This window comes from Mustela erminea, chromosome 19, assembly GCF_009829155.1.
Source record: "Mustela erminea isolate mMusErm1 chromosome 19, mMusErm1.Pri, whole genome shotgun sequence".
NCBI classification, from domain to species: domain Eukaryota; kingdom Metazoa; phylum Chordata; class Mammalia; order Carnivora; family Mustelidae; genus Mustela; species Mustela erminea.
In genome coordinates, this window is record NC_045632.1 from 42,537,837 (window position 1) to 42,558,789 (window position 20,953).

General features: G+C 44.5%; 2 protein-coding genes across 11 annotated transcripts in view; one reads left to right on the forward strand and one right to left on the reverse strand.

Moving 5' to 3' along the window:
- KCTD19 (potassium channel tetramerization domain containing 19) overlaps window positions 1–19,853 on the reverse strand; it is a 29,414-nt gene extending 9,561 nt beyond the window's left edge. Inside the window, exons 1-5 of one of the 3 annotated variants that reach the window (XM_032324310.1) lie at window positions 19,777–19,853; window positions 14,686–14,982; window positions 3,681–3,831; window positions 2,055–2,246; window positions 697–828 (exon numbers count right to left, since the gene is read on the reverse strand). In XM_032324310.1, the coding sequence (XP_032180201.1) occupies window positions 697–828; window positions 2,055–2,246; window positions 3,681–3,831; window positions 14,686–14,982; window positions 19,777–19,779 (775 nt within the window). In that variant the 5' untranslated portion in view covers window positions 19,780–19,853. Of the gene's footprint in view, window positions 1–696; window positions 829–2,054; window positions 2,247–3,680; window positions 3,832–14,685; window positions 14,983–19,706 lie in introns of all 3 variants that reach the window. The other 2 variants (XM_032324311.1, XM_032324309.1) reach the window with 2 other exon arrangements.
- Window positions 1,142–20,953, forward strand: part of LRRC36 (leucine rich repeat containing 36) — a 75,301-nt gene continuing 55,489 nt past the window's right edge. For 4 of the 8 annotated variants that reach the window (XM_032324312.1, XM_032324316.1, XM_032324319.1 and 1 more), the window contains exon 1: window positions 19,887–20,013. In XM_032324312.1, the coding sequence (XP_032180203.1) occupies window positions 19,944–20,013 (70 nt within the window). In that variant the 5' untranslated portion in view covers window positions 19,887–19,943. Of the gene's footprint in view, window positions 1,329–5,047; window positions 5,218–8,234; window positions 8,385–13,308; window positions 13,391–13,592; window positions 13,639–18,819; window positions 18,900–19,885; window positions 20,014–20,953 lie in introns of those variants that run through there. The other 4 variants (XR_004281186.1, XR_004281187.1, XM_032324314.1 and 1 more) reach the window with 2 other exon arrangements.

A 20,953-nucleotide genomic window follows, 5' to 3' on the forward strand; every position in this document is an offset into this window, starting at 1 on the left:
GGAGAGCTGGGCCTAAGCACAGGGAAAGACCTTATTCCCGTGAGTAAATGTCTGGTGATGCACAGGCCAGATTCCACCCGTGCAAGACAGTTCTCTACACTCTCAGCACGCCAGCTGAGGCCGCACCGGGGTAGCTGGTTCCAGGCAACATGCACAGTAGCTTTCATAGACGTACGGGATTTGGGAGATGGGATGATGAAAGGCAAATAAAACACGCGAGGAAGAAACTAGAATGAGGCAGGCTGGGAGCATGAAAGCCTGCTTTGGACCTGGTCGGGAAGTGTCAGAAGCAGGCAGACAGGCACCACAGCCAGAGGTGGTAAAGGAGGGAAACAAGGGAATCCGGGGGTGGGCGGGATCACTGAGCACTAGTGGAGAAAGTGCCCGAGAGACTCCCATGCCCTCCAGCTGTGCCCGAAGGAGGAACTACGGCAGTGGCCATCAGGCGCTTCAAGTTCCCAGGCCTCACCACTTCCACAAGCAGAGCACACCCGCCGTACCCCCAGGAAGCTTGCACATGGGCCCAACCTCCTTCCCTAGGACATTCGGGCCTGGATTTCCCACCCAGGCTGGGCTGAGCCAAAGCCCAAAGTGGTTGTGGGTGGGGAGGGGAGACGTTTGATCTTGGCTTTTCCAGCTCAAGCCTGGACTGCCCCAGCATGTCAAGGGGAGGGCAAGGTCCCCCTGGTGACATACCCATGTTCATCCGGTATAACCTTACAGCCTCAGTGAGCTCGGGGATTTCCAGAATCTCCACTTCTGCTTCTAACACATCTGTGTTGGAGAAATTATCTGGTAGTAAAATCTTCTGTGAGCGTAGAAAATTCACTTGAAAACGAAGGGAAACAAAATGGTTAAGGAGGTTATTTCTGATTCAGCTGTAGGTCCGGATTTTGGCAGGTTTGTGGTTCTGCAACATATCCTAGGCTCTCTTTGTTCTGAAACAATTTCTAAGCATATTTGGTTAGATTAGCTTCAAGTCTGTGGTTTCAAGGTGAAAGACCTCAAGTTACATTGTTTTCCTGTGTTTGAGTCCATAGGTGTGGCCTCCCTTCGTCTGGCCTGGGGCTTTGAGGCCAAGACTTCCTGGTGAACTTACTAGCCTTGAGACTTACCCTGTGAGTCTTGACCCAAGAGCAGGTCATTCCAAAAGAGGGAGTTGTCTTGCCGCTTACAGAGGAAGCACCCAGCTGAGCTGGGCTGGCAGGTGGCACTTGTAGTTTGTCCCCCTGCCTGGACTGCAGTGTGGGAGGCAGAGATGGAGTCAACGCTAACGTCCTGTGTGAATCAACTTGGAGATTCAGAAGCACATCAAGATAAATTTCGAGGTGACTATAAGGAATGGCTGGGGTTCCAGGAATTTGGGCCCCAGTTCAATTTGGGTGTTCCCTGTCCTATTCATTTAGGCGGCAACAGCATCTTGGAATCAAAGCGCTCACTCAGTCCACACCCTGACCAGAGCATATCCTGGGGTGGTGGGGGTGGGGGTTTCTCTCTGTCCAGGGTTGAAGATCTCCCTCCTTAGGCCACTAGCTCAAGCAGACAATTTTACAATGATTCTGAGGAACCTTTCACCATATGCTCTCCTTCTCTTTTGTTCTGGATTTAGTGGATATAAGAGCAGGTAGGGACCATTCTTTGAAACAAAGGAATAGGAATAGGAAACCATATTTCCTCATTTTATGGTGAGGGGAACTGAGGCTGGGAACCCACCCAGGTAGACACATAAAGGCAGGCTAGAGAGTAGCTGACTTTTGAGCCCAGCTCAGGGCCTTGCCCTTCACACCAACTCCTGTGGCCCCTCATAACTGCGGGCACCCCCCTGTGCTCCTTTATATCCAGGCCATCCCCAAATGAACAGAATAGCCCTGAGGTTTGTGGGAGTCTAATGCTAGGAATCTGCTTGCCTTCCAGAAGGCTCTGTCATGCCTCCATGACCTCAGCCCAAGGAAGTTCCTGAGGCTCTAAGCACCAAGCTGAGCCTCCATGAGATGTGGGATGGGGAGAGGTGGATAGGATCTACCAGCCCCCCTCTCCCGGGATAGAGCAATCACCAATGAAGCGGAACTCGCTGCACTCGCACTCGATTAAGGCCATAGTCTCGGCCAGCCACAGCAGATTGTCTTCAGTCACAAGGCTTGGGTACTTGGCCACAAGGTCTAGGGGCAGAAAACAGTAATGCACTTCCTCTTCCGTGTCTAATAGTGGTGTGTCCATGAGTCCCAAAGGTGCCTTATCATGTAGGCCTGGAAAAGAATGTTCAGAGTGGCATCACCACCTCTCAGAAGCCAGGGTTCTCACTTATCCCAGGGTCCTGGAGAAAGCTGGGGAGATCAACCCAGAGATGGTCCCTGCTAGGTGCCTCCTTTCCCCATCCCCCTCTCTCCAGATGTAACCCTAACACCAAACGCAGAAGTATGGTGGGAAGAAGGACACAGAAATCTAGTTTATCTACAATGAAAGGCAGCAGGACATGTTGTAGCAGCTTGGCTTATAGACTCAAAGTCATTAAATTCATACTTGTTACCTATCTGGTTTTTTCTTTTTTCTTTTCTTTTATTATTTATTTATTTATTTATTTATTTATTTAAAGATTTTATTTATTCCTTTGACAGAGACAGATCAGAAGTAGCCAGAGAGGAAGGCAGAGAGAGGAGGAAGCAGGCTCCCTGCCAAGCAGAGAGCCCGATGTGGGGCTCGATCCCAGGACCCTGAGATCATGACCTGAGCTGAAGGCAGAGGCTTTAACCCACTGAGCCACCCAGGTGCCCCTTTCTTTTTTATTTTAAAGGTTATATTTAGGGATGCCTGGGGGGCTCAGTTGGTTAAGCCGCTGCCTTCAGCTCAGGTCATGTTCCCAGGGTCTTGGGATCGAGTCCCACATCAGGCTCCTTGCTCAGTGGGGAGCCTGCTTCTCTCTCTGCCTCTGCCTCTGCCTGCAGCTCTGCCTGCTTGTGTTCTCCCGCTCTCTCTGACTAAAAAATAAAGGTTATATTTATTTATTTGACAGAGAGACAGAGAGTGCACAAGGAGGCAAAGCAGCAGGCATGGGGGGGGGTGGGGGGAGAATCAGGCTCTCTGCTGAGCAGGGAGCCTGATGTGGGGCTTGAGCCCAGGACCTTGGGATCATAACCTGAGCTGAAGGCAGCTGCTTAACCGACTGAGCCATCCAGGCAACCCCCCATCTGGTTTTTTTCTAATTGATCAAACCAACCATTGTTAGCCAGAGACACAAAACAGATGCTTTTGACTCTCTCAGAAGCTCGAAACCCATCAATAATCCTGAATGGCTGTATTGGTGTCTCAGGCCAATCTATACCACAAGTCACCCATCAGACAGTGATCATTTGGGGACTCTTCTCGTGTGGTAGTTAAGAGGTGACTTGAACGGTTGGTGGAGTTCTCAGACTACTAGGAGGGAGCAGAATACACTCCAGCCTTGCCCAAATGAAGCCAGTATGCAGAGGAATGAATGTGGAAAAGGATGTTTAGTTCCAGTGGGTAAGCACCCTTGGAGAGGACATGTGCAGGGTACAAGATCAAAGAAGATGATGGAGAGGTAGAGAGATCATCCAGAACTACTTCAGCAATCAGACTGCTCTCTGGAGGAAGCTACTCTGTTAGGGCGAGGAGAAGGGAAGGTGGTGTGGGCGATAGTAACAGTCAGCCAGTGGGTATACCTGTGAAGGCGGGGCTTTTTATAGGAAATTCTGAGGGTTTGCTGATACACTTCCATGTTCGCCAGTAGTTCAAAGATGCTCTCTCGGCAACAGGTATGTCCGCAGGCCGTACACGCAGGTGGTGTTTCCCTTCCTTCAGATTATCTAGAGTCTGTGAGATACAGAAAATTACTGCCTTGAAAATTCTAGATTGCATAATTATCAGTTCTAGGGCAAATACCAGGAAAAATAGCATGTGACTCACTTTGGTAAAGTGTTTTGAAATAAATTTAGACAATCACACAAAAATATAAAAATTTAGTCTACAAGATGATATGCTGATATTCAAAATTTCAATGACCATCTTCTGATTTTTGAAACAATCCTTTTGGGTTATAATTTTATGCTGATTAATAGACATTTATCTTACATAAAGCTAAAGAGTAATTTATATTTAATCATTAACAACTGGAGATTTTCTACCATTTCCACTCAACAATTTGTATAATTGCTGTGATCTGCTTATCGTTTGTGTTCATCCTAATCCTGGAACGTGAGCTTAGCAGGGAATTGGACATGGCAGTGGGTACCACAGTTTTCAGAGCACTTTCATATGCATTTGCTCATTTACCCTGACACAACTCTGTGAGACAGATGTGGTAAATGTCTGCGTTCCCAGTTTACTGATGAAGCAATTGAGGGTAAAGGATCTGTGACTTGCTCAAGCAGTCTTCCACGTCCAGAGCTTCTCCACTTGAAGGAGCAGGTGACCAGGGTCGGGTACATAATCTGGAGCACACTAGGTAGGCAGGGCTGAAGCTCAAAGCAGAAGGTGGGCTGGTGCTGCCCGTCACTCAAGGACCCATTCTCCCTTGAATGTCCTGTATAAGGGGCAGATTATCAAACAGCAATCCCATTTTTCCTGTCCATACTCTAGAAGAAAAAAGTATTTTCCCAAGAAATTTCTGGAGATATATAGAAAAGTAGTTTTTGAAAGGCATCACAGGACAACTTTTTCTTTTCTTTAAGAGCCTCAAAATCAACAAAACACCTTGGACTCAGTATGAGAACCTGAGCTGAACTACAGAGGTGAGGCTCTTGTTAAGTTACTCATAGGAAGCCCAAACTTTGAAAGTGCCCTCTAGTGGCCATGGCTCTGCACTGCACCCACATAATCGCTTAGCCTCTGTAAAAGGAGGGGACTAGAAATGGGAGAATCTTCCTCACTTTGGGTGACTGGTGGATTTGTGGAAGGACTGGAAAAGATCAGGGTCATGGGGAGTGCGTCCTGGGAGCACTGAGTAACGGGAGGGAGGAACAGGGTGTGTGTGAAACATCATAAGAGAGTCTGTCATTCATTCATTTGAGAAATGCTTGTGTATTTCTAGGACCACAGATACCGTGCCTAGACTCAAGGAACTCTCAGTTTGGAGGAAAGCTGAGAAAAGATGAGAAAGCCAACAATTTATATATACGGAGATTAAAAGCTAGCATCGTTTTTGAAGTTTCAGGAGCTCCAGGAACCCCAGAATTTCTTTGCACAGCGTTGGAAGGAAATGTAAGCTTTCTTCTCCCCCTTTGCTCAGCATTGCACATGATTTTAGCTTCTATGTCAAGCTCTCAGCCACCCTGAGGAGGGAAATTGGTGAAAGATGGGTTTCTGTATGAGAGAGTTAGTTAGCCTTGGGCAAAGAGAAATAAAAATGAGGTGCTAGGAAGGTAACAGAGAAACCGGAACAGTTTCTGCATCAGTGGGTGAGCAGGACTACTGAATTAAAATGAGATGATAATGATGATGATGGTAATAATAATAAATTATTATTTATTATGATTATAATTATTATAATGTGGCAGTATTTATAAGTGGAATAAAGAAAACAGTGACCGCACAGGAAGGACAGGACAGGTGGGAGGATGATAGGTAGAGTAAATACTGAGGCCACCTGCCCTGTGCCTTGATTGCAGCCTTCAGGTGTATGAAGGTTGGGGTGCCTGGGTGGCTCAGTCAGTTAAGTGTCTGCCCTTGAGCTTGGATCATAATCTTGGGGTCCTGGGATCAAGCACCATGTTGGGCTCTCTGCTCTGCAGGGAGTCCGCTTCTTGACTCTCCCTCTGACCTCTCCCAATCTCTCTCTCTCTCTCAAATAAATAAATAAAATCTCAAGAAAAAAGTTTTGGAGGTTGAGGGAGCGAGGGAGATGAATCTAGAGCAGTAAACAAGAGCCAGAGAGCAAAGAGCTCTGTAAGCTGGCCTGAGGAGTTTGATATCTCCCCTGGTTAAGAGTAGACACTGAAGGATTTCAAGCAGGGACTATGACTTGACTGATGGTCACGCCAGTCAGCCAGCGAGCCCTAAGACTCCATGCCCTGCTCTCTGTTCCACCTTCTTCTTTCTTGCCCCTCCCCTAGTCCCGGTCCTCTCATCCCCAGGCCCTCTCCGTGATCTTTCAAGCATTCAAATGAGTCCAGTCCACTCTCCATCTTAAAAAGCTTAAGTGCTCCTCACTACTTATGGGACCTCCAAATTCTCCTTGGCATTAAATGCAAGGTCCTTCACAATCAATAAAGGCAGCAGGATATACACAAAAAGCACAAGGGCGTCAGACAGACTGGGCTTTGAATCTTGGTCACTTGAGAGCTGATTTTATTGCCCAGGCACCTTTTTTTTTTTTTTTTAAAGATTTTATTTTTTTTATTTATTTTATTTTTTTTTAATTTATTCCTTTGACAGAGACAGATCAGAAGTAGGCAGAGAGGAAGGCAGAGAGAAGAGAAAGCAGGCTCCCCGCCGAGCAGAGGACCCGATGCGTGACTCGATCCCAGGACCCTGAGATCATGACCTGAGCTGAAAGCAGAGGCTTTAACCCACTGAGCCACCCAGGCGCCCCTAAAGATTTTATTTTTAAGTAATCTCTACACCCAACATGGGGTTTGAAATCACAACCTCAGGAACAAAATTTGCACATTCTACTGACTGAGCCATCTAGGCATTTTTAAAAATTTTTTTTTGATTATTTATTTATTTATTTGACAAAGAGAGATCACAAGTAGGCATAGAGGCAGGCAGAGAGAGAGAGAGGAGGAAGCAGGCTCTCCGCCAAGCAGAGAGCCCGATGCGGGACTCGATCCCAGGACCCTGAGATCATGACCCGAGCCGAAGGCAGCGGCTCAACCCACTGAGCCACCCAGGCGCCGGCATCTAGGCATTTTTAAACTGAATCCTCCTAATGTCCCACCTCCCCCACCTACCAAGTAGGCTTTGCTATTATCACTTCCTTTTAGCCATGGGAAACAAGGCCCAAGAAGGGAACAAGTACTCAGTGCCCCAAATAAGTGGAGATGCTAGGAATGGAACCCAGAATTCCAGATCCATGCTCTTCACCATTGCTCTTAACAAGTTGCCTTCCATCTGTCACTTAACCTCCAGAAGCCTCAGACTCCTCACAGGCAAACTGGAGATAGGAAAATCTGGAAGGTATTGTAAGGATTAAAGGAAGTAATATATATGTTAATTTCCTTCCTCTTAGGGGTCAGATCCCAAACTACCTTTCCAGCTTCATCTCCTACCATTCTTTCTGTCTGTATCCCATCGTTAGTGACTCTAAACTCTGTAAACTCCAAAGACACTGTAATGCCTCCTCAACTTTGTATATGCAATTTCCTCTTTCCAGAACACTTCTCTCCTCCCTTCTCTGTCTGAAAAGCCTGGAGCCTCCCCTAGCTAGAATTGGTCATTCTCTTTTGTTCCCACAGACCCCTCCAAACTTCTCTTTCTGGGTCCCTAGCTTGGTTTCAGGCCTGTCTTTTCAGACTTTGGTGGAGTGGGGGGGAACCGCCAGCTTGATGCATCCCCAGCTTCTAGTCTAGAACCTAATATGTAGTAAATGCTCAGAATTGATGTGTTAAATGAAAGAATATGTGTAAATGGAGAGAGAGAAAACTGAGTCCTCTGGAAAGAAGAGCAAAATGAAACACGAGGGAGCCCAAAATGAGCTGGCCTAGAAGGAGACTGCATTCACACACACACACAAAAAAACAACTGAGAAAAAACACAGGATTACAGTGGGCAGAGCCCAGAGAGTTCAGAGGGTAGGGAATGCAGTGATTCCAACTTGGGACTTAGAGTCCAGAGGGAAGATCTAGGGGGGGAGAGGGACAAGGATATGAACAAGGAGAGGGAGACAGGATGACAAGACAAATGATCTCCACTTGGGTCTGACTGGTGATGGATCAAAAGATGTCGGGTGAGGGCACCTGGGTGGCTCAGTGGGTTAAGCCTCTGCCTTCGGCTCACGTCATGACCTCAGGGTCCTGGGATCAAGCCTTGCATTGGGCTCTCTGCTCAGCGGGGAGCCTGCTTCCCTCTCTCTCTCTCTTTGCCTGCTTTCTGCCTACTTGTGATCTCTGTCTGTCATATAAATAAATAAAAATCTTTAAAAAAAAAGGTGTCTGGTGAAGTAGAAAGAAAAGAGAGTGAAACCAGGGAGAGCCTACAAGAGACAGCAGACCGTCTAATAGCCATGCTAAGCTGACTGCATCAGAAGAACTCAAACCTGTCATTTATTTCACTTGCAGATTCAAATCCTGAAATTCTGTCCCAGTGGAGGAAACAATAGCGCCCTTGAACAACTCTAAATTGGCCACTGTGGAAAGGATGTGTTGCTGGAGGGAAATCCCTGCCTGGGAGAACAGCCCGGAGGATGGGCCTGGACTCCCTTTTCGGAGGTGCTGTTTGATATCCAGGTATACCCTGTGGGGTGGGTGGGTAGGACAGTCCGACCAGCTTGAGAGATACACTAGCTGAGAGGAGAATGATCTATTTTGAAGAAATGAAATCTCCATTTCTTGCTACTTCTGCAAATGTAAAGTGTGAGCTGTACCATTATCTCCAAGAAAGGTATGTTTTGTTTTGCTTTGTTTTAAGATTTTATCTATTTAATTGTGTGTGTGTGAGGGAGAGAGAGAGAGAGGGCACAAGCAGGGGGAGCAGCAGGCAGAGGGAGAAGCAGGCTCCCGCTGAGCAAGGAGCCTGACTGGGACTCGATACCAGGACACGGGGACCACAACCCGAGCTGAAGGCAGATGCTTAAGTGAATGAGCCACCCAGGCGTCCCCAAGAAAGAAGGTATGTTTGACAAATCTTAAAAACGAAAAACATACAAATCCCCAAAGATCACAATTCCTGCCAGTCAAGTCATGCTGCATGCACTGGCCCAGAAACCTTGATTAGGTTGTTTCCTAAAACTCTCTCAGTCAATCCTTGCTCTGACTTCTAGTAACACAAAGCCTTCTACTCATGGGAAGCCATTCAGGGGCTGTATGAATCAAAAGAACACATTCCCTAATTCCCTCACTTTGCTTTATTGTTCTCAATAACACCTACTTATTTATTTATCATCTGTTAGTCTCCCCTAGTAGATAAAACCTCCAAAACCATGAGGATCTTCTTGCCTGTTTTGTTCTCTGCTGTATTTGCAGCAGCCACAATAGTTTGTGGGATCTCAAGTCATTGTTTTTTTAAAGATTTTATTTATTTATTTGACAGACAGAGATCACAAGTAGGCAGAGAGGCAGGCAGAGAGAGAGAGGAGGAAGCAGGCTCCCTGCTGAGCAGAGAGCCCGATGTGGGGCTTGATCCCAGGACCCCAAGACCATGACCTGAGCCAAAGGCAGAGGCTTAACCCATTGCCCTGAGGGAGAATTTCTTTAGGGAAATATAGACCAGCATTTAGATGGCTAGTTACTAGCACAAGGATAATTAATGTTACTTTTGGCCTAGACAGTAGTGAAGAAACACGTCAGTCAGAAGCAGTGTAAGACTAATAGCGTGGGGGCAGTTGTGCACATGTGTAGGTATGACCACCACAAGGGGGCTCACGAATGTACTACTGGCAGAGCTCAGGGACTTAATGGAGGTTTTTCAAAGCAGAATCAGTGCTCAGAGATGCCTAATGCTCTGATGTGGGCTGCTGGAAGGAGCTTGGAGGAGCCCACAAATCTCCAACTGCCTTATAAAAACAAGGAAGGCCAGCATCAATGTGAAACTCAAAGGAAGCAAGGCTAGTAGAACAAGAGGATGCAGAAGAGCTGCTATCAGCCAAAGGAGCCAAATAAGAGACAACTATCAATATCTCAAACCCGCCTCTCCCACGACTACCTCTGGTTCCCTGACCCCGCAGGAGTAGCTTCAACCTTCATAGGTCATCGTGGGTACATCATTCAGTGTTCTCTCAGTGGATGCTTATTAAACACCTATTACAGGCTGGGTGCTGTGAGAGGCTGGGAATGCAAATATGAAAAGAATACAGGCTAGTGAAGGAGGAAGATACATGAATACCTGAGCCAAACAGAATAGCACTGATAGGTGACGGGAATTAACTCTGAGAGCAGAGAAACAAAACGCTGCCTGGAAATGTCAGGCTAGGCTTCCCTTGGATCATGTGTAGGGGGATCATTCTAGGAAGAAGAAATCGCAAGTTAAAAGGTGTGAGGAGAAGTCATTTGGGGTGCTTAGGGACATGGTTAAACTTCAAAGTGTGTGTGTGTGTGTGTGTGTGTGTGTGTGTGTGTGTGTACCCATGCATGCACGTGGCTGTGTATGTGCTGGGACAGGACAGGGCATGCAGATGTCACGTCAAGGGTTGTCCACTTACCCATACATCCGCAGACAAGCTATGCTGTTGGGATGAGTATCTACTGTTGATGTAATCTTGCTTTCCAGGATTACAGTGGTAATCTGTCTTCACATCATGAGTAATAGGAAATGTGAGACCTGTTACTTGTCTGTTTTCATAAAAGCATCATTTGTGTGATCAACATAAAAACTCCCTGGCTCCCTCGAGCACAAGGAATGCAGGTGCATTTGGGTTGCTTGCTGGTAGAAGAATACTCATAGGCAGAATAATTTAAGTTTCTAAACTTAGAAGTCCCCAGAAGGCAATGGAAAAGGAAACACAAGTAGCATGCACTGTCATGCTAAGTCCTCAGTGGGCTTCAAGGGGACGAGTAAAAGGGAAACTATAGTTTGCCAAAAGCCTTGAACCCTTGTGGGGGACCCTGAAGAGAAATTTCACACTGAAGTAGCAGCTGACTCTCAACCAGGCTGATGGCTTGTGAGAGGCTCGAAGTAGCTTACATTTATTTAGGCAAAGGGGACTTCCCAAATCACATAGAAAGCTCTAGGATACACTGTAATGGTAATGTACAGACCTGGAATGACTACTCTGTATTTTCTCTGTGAACATCCAGACTCATGGATTTACATAGCAGCTTTGATGACTCCCAAATTTATACCTCCAGATCAGATTGCTCCCATGAATTCCAGACCTTATACATCCTGCCACCTTTTCACCATTGCCACTTGGATATTTAATACCCTTTTCTTGCCTCTCAAATTTAACACATTCAAATCCAAACCCCTGATTTTTCCCCCTAAACCTGCTCATCCCTTGGAATCCACCATTTGCTTACTGCTCAGAATACAAAGGAGTTAATCCATTCTCTCTTACCCTACCAACAATTCATACCAAGAATTCATTAGCAAACCCTGTCAGTTCTCTCACAGAGACACATCCAGAATTTGGACACTTCTAACTCTACTATTACCACTTTAGGCCAAACTACCACTGTATTTTATCTGGATGCTACAGGAGCCTCCTAACTGGTCTTCTTGCTTTTCTTGTGACCCATTAGAGTGTAGGCCAGGGGTTGACACATTGTGGAGCATGAACTCATGACCCTGAGATCAAAACATGAGCTCCTCACACATTGAGCCACCCAGGGCGCCTCATACATTGAGCCACCCAGGTGCCCTGGAAAACTTTTTCTGTAAAAGTGCAGAGAGCAAATATTTTAGGCTTTGAGAATTTGGTCCCTGTTGCAACTATTCAACTCTATTAAAGCTGAAGAGCAGCTATCCACAATATATAAACAAGGGAGCATGATTGTGTTAAAATAAAACTTAACAGGCACTGAAATTTGAACTTCAGGTAATATTCATGCACCAAAAAATATTTTTCTTTTGGTTTTTGTTTGACCATATAAAAATGTAAAAACCATTCTTAGTTAACATGCTGTACAAAAAAGGTAGTGGGCTGGATTTTATCCAAAGGGTATAGTTTGATGACTCCCGGTCTAATATGAAGATAGAAGTCAATGATTTTTTTATAGTTTTATTGAAATGTATTTTATGTGAAACGCATTCTTATTATATATAATATGAATGATAAAATCTCCAACTTAAGTTGTGCAGTTCACTGGTTTTTAGTATGCTCACAGAGCTGTGCAGTCATCATCACTATCTATTTAAACATCCTAAAAAGTAACTTTGTACCCATTTACAGTCATTGCCAATCCTCTTTACCTTATCCTTCCCCCACTGTACCTCAGCTCTAGGCAACAACTAATCTACTTTCTGTCTCTATAACTTTGCCTATTATGCACATTTTATATAAATTAAATCATACACAATATGGTCCTCTGTGTCTGACTTCTTTCTCTTAGCATAATGTTTAAAGCTCATCCTTGTTGTTACATTTATCAGTACTGCATTCCTTTTTACTGACAAACATATTCCATTGTATGGATATACATTTGTTTGTTATTTATCAGCTGATAAAACACAAGGATTGTTTCTACTTCTTGGCTACTATGAATAATGCTGCTTTGAACATTTGCTTACAAGTTTTTGTGTGGACATAAGTTTTAATTTTTCTTGGGTACAGACTTAGAAGTGGAATCAATTGGGTCACATGATAACTCTAATTTTTTGAGGAACTGCCAGACTGTTTTCCAAAGAAGCTGTATGTATATATTGAAATGCAATCTTCTGAATCTGAGATGGGTTATAAGTGTAAAACACACCTCAGATTTTGAAGACTTTGTACAAAAAATGTAAAATATATCAGTTTTAAAATACTGATCACATGCTGTAAAGATAGCACTGTAAATATGTTGAGTTAGGGCGCCTGGGTGGGTCAGTGGGTTAAGCCGCTGCCTTTGGCTCAGGTCATGATCTCAGGGTCCAGGGATAAGGTCCCGCATTGGGCTCTCTGCTCAGCAGGGAGCCTGCTTGCCTCTCTCTCTCTCTGCCTGCCTCTCTGCCTACTTGTGATCTCTCTCTGTCAAATAAATAAATTAAAATAAAATAAAAGAAAATAAATATGCTGAGTTAAAGAAAATATTATTAAAATTAATGTTACTTTTTAATTTTTTAAAAAGATGGCTACTAGAAAATTTAAAATTACTTGTGGCTTTCATTTTGTTTTTGTTGGTTCATTCCATGTTTTCCTTAAAGACCACAAGAATAATGCCTGATACCCAAAATGTTTTCAATAAATACTGGCTGAATGAATTAAGTTGGACTGCCTGAGAATAGTCTTTAGACTAATAATTGGAAAACTCCCATTTTCTCCAAGGAAAGCATTCATACATTTATGCAAGAACCGGATTTTTGGACAGGCCTTAGCAGTGGGGAAAGTGATGGAAATGTGTGAGGCTGTTGATTTGCTTGAGATGGCTATTGATTCTCCAGCTGTATTTATACTCTGCTTCAAAGAATAAACATCACTTCAACTAGACCAGCTTAAGTGTTTATTTCTTTGAAAACACTATTTCCAAGACATAAGCACTTGTTTTACTGTATCTTTAGGGAGGCAGATCCACATGATTCTTCAACTACATCTACTGCTCACACAACTTGGAACTTTGGAATTGGACCCACTCATTGGCCTGTGAGTTGTTACTTCCTATTCTGAAGTTGCTTCCTATATAGATTTTGTTTCAGTTTGGAAAGTGAGGATAGGAAAGGAATTAAAGGGCTTTATAAATTGTTTGTATAACGGGCTTGTGTTCTTTAAAATGGTTCTTCAAAAATTTGCCTTGATCTCTTTGATTTTCTGTAATGAACATGTGACTCCTTCCTTTTCCCCACAGGATCAGTGCTTTGGCATAGAGTCATCAGCAATCTTGATATGCCAGGGTATGTAAGTATTTTTGAAGCTACTTGTAATTATTCTAGCACTTCATTGCAGAGGTAGTTGAAAAAAATTTTATTTCAGGTGGGTAGCCTTAAAAAAATAAAAAGAAAAGACCACTACAACAACTTGTGTTGGGCTATGTTAAGGTTTTTTTAGGGTTTCAATTTCCAAATATATAATAACTTTTAAGAAAAAAACATTAAGTTATTTAGTAAGGAATACCTACAAAAACACTCAGTATGAAATGTTCTCATTCCTATATGACCCAGATATGCACAATCCACCTCAATTTTCTTCTAAGAGGTGTTAGGGAGGCACAGCTGGTAGTGCACTGAGATGAACTGTGACTTATCAGGTCAGTGCTTATGGGGATGGATCCCATAAACAACACTTTGTCCAGACAGTGGGATTAATATGGAGCATGGCCAATGGTCCTTTCCAGTCATAATATTTAGCTTTTCTAGGTTAAAAGGAAAATCATTGTCCAAAAACTAAGAATAAACTACTTAAGATAAGCTATAGAAATGGTTTCTGGGGGCACCTGGGTGGCTCAGTGGGTTAAGCCTCTGCCTTCAGCTCAGGTCATGATCCCGGGGCCCTGGGATCAAGCCCCGCATCAGCCTCTCTGCTCAGCAGGGAGCCTGCTTCCCTTCCTCTCTCTCTCTGCCTGCCTCTCTGCCTACTTGTGACCTCTGTCTGTCAAATAAATAAATAAGATCTACAAAAAAAAAAAAAAAAAAAAGAAGTGGTTTCTGTAGTCTGGAGAAAAATTAAGATTCAAGAAGAATGTTAAAATGCAATTTCCAGGAGTCAAGGAACCAACTCCGCAGCTGGTTAAGTCCCATCCTGGAAATGTGGTGGCTACTGGTAGAGGTAAGGCATAGTCAGGATGAAATCATTTATTCAGTTTACTTATTACTTTAACTCATTCATCATACTTCCCCATTAAAAGGGTCATCTCAGCAACCAATACATGAAAGGACCCAACACTTAGTGATTGATATAAGCCCTATGTTTCTGATCACTCTTAGAAGACAAGAGTATATTACCTGCAACAAAGGCATCAGCTGCAAACCCAGTGCTTGCTCATAGAGTAAGTTCAGTTCTGCACAACTGGAGAAGGAGAGTTTGGAAGTGTAGAGGTAATAATGCACATGCCTAAATGTGGAACCATCTCTGTCAATGAATAGCCTCTGGCTTTCCAAAGAGGTCAAGGCTGAAGCCTCTTTCCATAGCAGGGAGTCTGGAAACTGAGCGAGTTTGCTTCTGGGAACTGAGAAATGCCAGCCCCCAACGTTGAAATGAAACAAATCCTCTGCTGATTCATGAGGCATGCCAGGCTCCTCCTAAAAGAAGAATGAAAACAGAGCTATGCAAGAAAAAGAAATAAAAAGCATCCATATTGGAAAGGAAGAAGTAAGACTATTTGCAGATGAAATCCCAAGGAATTCACTATGAAATTATTATAAATGAGTTCAACAAGGGTGAAAGATATATATATCAATTGTACTTTTATTTTTAAATTTTATTTATGTATTTATTTGAGAGGGAGAGAGAGTGTGTGTGTGTGCAAGAGTTGGGGGAGTGGGCAGAGGCAAAGGGAGAGAGAGGATCTCAAGGAAGCTCCACATCCAGCATGAGCCTATTGAGGGGCCTGAACTCACAATCCTGAGCATGAACTGAGCTAAAATCAGGAGTTGGATGTTTAACTGACTGAGTCACTGGATTTTAATACACTAGCAATGAACAATTCAAAAATGAAACTAAGAAAACAATTCTATTCCAACAGTATCAAAAAGAACAAAATATTTAGGAATAAACTTAATAAAACAAAGGTAATACTTGTACTCTGAAAAGTTCAAAACATAGCTGAAATAAATTTTAAAAGACCTAAGTAAATGCAAAAACATCTCATGTTTACCATTCAGAAGATTTAATGCTGTTAGGATTGGAATACTCTCCAAATTAATCTACAGATTGAACATAGTCCCTATGAAAATTCCAGCTGCCTTTTTTGTGTGTGTGCAAAAATTGGCAAGCTGACATTAAAATTCATATGGAAATATAAGGGACCCCAAATAGAAAAAAATACTCTTGAAAAAGGAGAACAGAGTTTTAAAATTAATTCATTAATTTGGTAGAGAGAGTGAGGGGAGGGGCAGAGGGAGAGAATCTCAAGTCAACTCCCTGCTGAGCTTGGAGCCCAAAGTGGGGCTTGATCTAACCTGACCTGGAATCAAGAGTTAGACACTTAACTGAATGAGCCACCCAGGCGCCCCAACTAGAACAAAATTTGATGATTCACACTTTCCACTTTCAAAACTTACTAAAATGCTACAGTAATCAAAATAATGTGTTATTGGTATAAGGAAAACATAGGGATAAGTGGAATGCCATTGAGAGTCCAGAAATAAACCTTTACATTTATGGTTAATTGAATTTTACAAGAGAGCCAAGGCAATCCAATGGGTAAAGAACAGCCTTTTCAAAAAAATAGTGCTGGGACAACTGGACATCCATGTGCAAAAGAAGAAGAAAGAGAAGAAGAGGGGAGGAAGAAGAGGAGAAGGAAGAGGAAGAAGAGGAGGAGGAGGAAGAGAGAGGAAGAGGAGGAAGAAGAAGAGGAGGAAGAAGAGGAAGAGGAGGAAGGAGAAGGAGAAGGAGAAGAAGGAGTAGTTAGATCCCCCACCTCACACCATACACAAAAATTAACGCCAAATGGACCAAACCTAAAATTAAGAGCTAAAAATATGAAACCCTTAGAAGAAAACACAAAGTCCTCGTGATCTTAGATTAGGTAATGCCTTCTTAGATGAGATACAGAAAGCACAAGTGAAACAAATAAGTAAAACTTCATCAAAATTAAAAACTTTTGTGCTTCAAAAGATGCCAGCAAGTAAAAAGACAACCCCATATAATGAAACAAAATATTTGCAAATCACATATCTGATAAAGAACTTGTATTTAGACTACATAAATAACTCTTACAACTCAATAATAAATAATAAAAATATGGACAATCAAATTTAAAAGGGGAGTAAAAAATCTAAAAAGACATTTCTCTAAAGGAGATATATAAATGATCAATAGCACATGAAAATATACTTAACATAATTTGCCATGAGGGCAATGCAAATCAAAACTTGCAGTGAGATACCACTTCACACCCAGTAGAATGACCTGAATCAAAGTGATAGACAACAAGTGTTGACAAGGGTTAGAGAAACTGGAACCTTCTAACACTACTGGCGAGAGTGTAAAGTGGTGCAGCTACTCTGGGAAGCAGTTTAGTGGTTCATCAAAATGTTAAACATGTAGTTACTATATGGCCCAGCAATTCCACTTCTAGTTATATATTCAAGAGAAATGAAACCTATGTCCACACAAAAACTTGCAGATGAATGTTCACAGAAGCATTATTCATAACAGCCAAACATTAGAAACAATCCAATGTTGATCAACTGCTGATCCTCACTGTTATGAGGAACTTGAGAAACAAGACAGGATCATAGCGGAAGGGAGAGAAAAATGAAACAAGAGGAAAGCAGAGAGGTAGACAAACCACAAGAGACTCTTAATCTCATAAAACAAACTGAGGGTTGCTGGAGGGGAGGGGGTGGAAGGGATGGACACTGGGGATGGTATATGCTATGGTGAGGGCTATGAATTGTCTAAGACTGAAGAATCACAGACTTGTTTCCCTGAAACAAATAATACATTATATGTTAATAAAGAAAGAATTAAAAAAAGATGACTTAGCTTATCAACACTATAGAAAAGTAGAAATACGAACATACAAACCATCTGTATCAGATTTTAAAATAAACACTCAGGGCGCCTGGGTGGCTCAGTGGGTTAAGCCGCTGCCTTCGGCTCAGGTCATGATCTCAGGGTCCTCTGATCGAGCCCCGCATCAGGCTCTCTGCTCAGCAGGGAGCCTGCTTCCCTCTCTCTCTGCCTGCCTCTCTGTCTACTTGTGACCTCTGTCTGTCAAATAAACAAATAAAATCTTTAAAAAAAAAATACTCAAGGACCACTACCCTTATAAACAAACTTTAGGGGCGCCTGGGTGGCTCAGTGGGTTAAAGCCTCTGCCTTCGGCTCAGGTCATGATCCCAGGGTCCTGGGATCAAGCCCGGCATCGGGCTCTCTGCTCAGCAGGGAGCCTGCTTACCCCACTCTCTCTCTCTGCCTGCCTCTCTGCCTACTTCTGATCTGTCAAATAAATAAATAAAATCTTTTTAAAAAATAAACAAAATTTAAAAGGTGGTAAATAGGGGCGCCTGAGTGGCTCATCGGGTTGGGGCCTCTGCCTTCGGCCTAGGTCATGATCCCAGGGTCCTGGGATCGAGCCCTGCATCGGGCTCTCTGCTCAGTGCAGAGCCTGCCTCTCTCTCTCTCTCTCTCTCTCTGCCTGCCTCTCTGCCTACTTGTGTTCTCTGTCAAATAAATAAATAAAATCTTTAAAAAAAAAGGTGGTAAATAGCATAAAAATTGCACCTTAAAAAGAGCCATTAAATAATTTTGAATTCTAAGTAAAAATTATGCATGCTGAAGCAATTGGGGTGCAATGTACTGATGTTTGTAACATTTTGAAATGCATCAGCAAACCCATATGAATTGATAAAGGGATGGAAAGATGGACATGTGATAAATACAGCAAGATGGTCACTATAGAATGCAGGCAGTGGGTATATAGTTCTTTCACCCTCTCTGAATCTTTCAAAATTTGCATTAAAATGTTGGTGGGGGGGTAGAGTGTTAAAGAGGTGGTTGCTAAAGAAAGGAAAGGCCTACTTCTCCAACAAAACCTGTATCTTCCATTTTGACAGCTGAGGAAGGAAAATAAATGCATACAACAAAGAAGTGAGTGGAGTTCCTTTCTCTTAAAATAAACTGGTCTATATTCAGATGTAAAGAAGGGCAATTATATATGCCACATTTGAGGCTAGAAGAGTTAAACGGGTCATGAGAAAGATTACAGATTTTTAAATGGTGTCATGATTCACGAAGTTCAGGAAGAAAAGCCAATTTAATGAACTAATCTAGGATTTTGAGTCCTGGCCCTCTTTAAAAATGGCTACAGCTGAGCATGACAAGCTGATGGTAAATAAGGGTCCCACCTAGACCAGAAAGCATAAATATGCAAGGACTCTTGATTTTGCTTTCTGCTTTTCTTAAAGGTGACGAGCTGGTTGACAGCTCAGTGTAAGTGCTCCCACTATGCAGATTTTGGCTGCCAAAGAAAACCCACTCCTGGAAGGTGAGTCACAGCTCTGTTCTCAGTCCTCTGTTCTTATTAAGGATAGGCTTTGACTAGAGTGTCTTGGCTCAAGAGTTTGCCTCCTTCTTACACCTACGTGACCCATCCACAGGTGGGCTCTCAAGAGATACCTGGTGGAGTGAGGGTAGGGATTAAGGATGTGGCTGTTCTTTCTAGAGTTCTCTTTCCAAAGACTGCACAGGAGTTTGCTAGCATAGAAGTATCCCAGCCTGGGGAGAGCCTTCAGTCAGAGGCAAGCTTGGGGACCTGTAGCACTTGAAGGACAAAAGGTTTCTTGCCAAACTGACTATAGGAAATGGGGTAGCCCTAGCATAATCATCTCCAGCCCATTCCAAAGAGTATTTCTCCTTTCCGCACTGCTCCTCCCTCCCAAAGGAGCACTTCCAAATCAATTTCTAGAGCTAGAACCTGTCTAGATCTAAAGATAGGACTTCAACTCCTCCGAGCCAAGTTCACCAACGGTCCGATCTGGGGCTCCCTCCCTATCAGAGAGCTGCCCCCGCCCACCCCCTACCCCACTCCTTCAGATCTGGACACCTCCCCACCACGCCCCCGCTGGCCACCGCCTCGTCTCAGAGTCAACAGCTCCAAACGCTGAGCCATCAAGAACTTGACCTCGTTAAGAGGCATACCCTCCACCTCTCAGACCTGAAGTCCCCCAGAACCTCAAACTAGAACACATCATCCTTCAAAACAGGCGCATTCCTCCAAACCCACAGAGCCAGACCCCAAACCCTTCAAAGCTGGAGCCCTATCCCATCCCGTGTCCCAGAACCAGGTCCTAACCCTTGGCCACATCGCCTCCCCATTCGCCGCTTTGGTGTTTTTGGCGCCCCCGCCAGGGCGGGATCCATACCATAGTCGGGACTCTTGAGGCAGGCGGGCAGGCGCGCGATCAGTGCCCTAACGGCCCGGGGTGATGGGCGGCACGCGGGGGGCGGGGGGCGGAGCCTGCGGCGGGGGGCGGGACCTGGCGTGCGCTAGCCTGTCTCGTGGACCGAGACAGGTGAGGGGCGGGCGGGCATGGCGGAGCAGTGGGATCTGGACGAGGAAGGCATCCGCCGCCTGGGGGCGCTGAGTCTGGAGCAGCCGGGTAGGGCCAGGACGGGAGGACCGGGGCGGGGAGCGTGGGGCCTGAGGCTGAGGGGAGACAACTGAGGCAGAGGTGGGGGAACCTCAGGTTGACGCGGGGGAATGGCGCAGAGGAGCGGTCCCTGAGGCAGAGGAGGGGTTATTGAGGCAGAAGAGTCGTGAAGTAACCTGAGAGTGTGGGGAGGAGGGCGAGGAATTGAGGGAGACGCACGGAGTCTGAAGTGGAGGAGAAAGTGGATAAGCAGGGCACTACGGCCGGAAACCAGGAACTGGACAGAGTCTGAGCTAATGGAAGGAAACGGAGCCCCAAGAGGGCCATTGGCGGGAGGAGGGACGAGCTGAGAAGCGCTTTGGAGGTCGCGGTGCTCCTGAGGAGGGCACGAAGGGCGTTCGTTTGGCATTTTTTGAAAATTTCAGGCCCAGGAAGCCTTTGCGGTAAAATGAGGAAGGGTGTTTGGGATAAAATGAGAAAGGATGTGCCCTTATCAGTCCCTCTTTTCGTCTAGTCTCTGCCTCAAGAACTTGGCCCTTTCTTTGATCCATCGGAATGTGTGCCCTCTTTTTAAGAGACTCTCCGAAAGGGGCCTCGGTTGTGAAAGCAAGGGCCAGTGGCTGGCCAACTGCGTAGCCCGCCTTTGACCTGGGCTCTGATTCGCAGAACTTGTTTTCTGAGTGTCTAAGGAGTAGACCTGTTGGGAAGGTTACCAGCATTCCTAATTCAGCTTTAACCCTTATTAAATTTACTCTATCCTTTTTTTTTTTTTTTAAAGAATGTATTTATTTTGGGCGCCTGGGTGGCTCAGTGGGTTGAGCCTCTGCCTTCCGGCTCAGGTCCTGGTCTCAGCATCCTGGGATCTAGGCCCGCATCCGGCTCTCTGCTCAGCGGGGAGCCTGCTTCCCTCCTCTCTCTCTCTGCCTGCCTCTCTGCCTACTTGTGATCT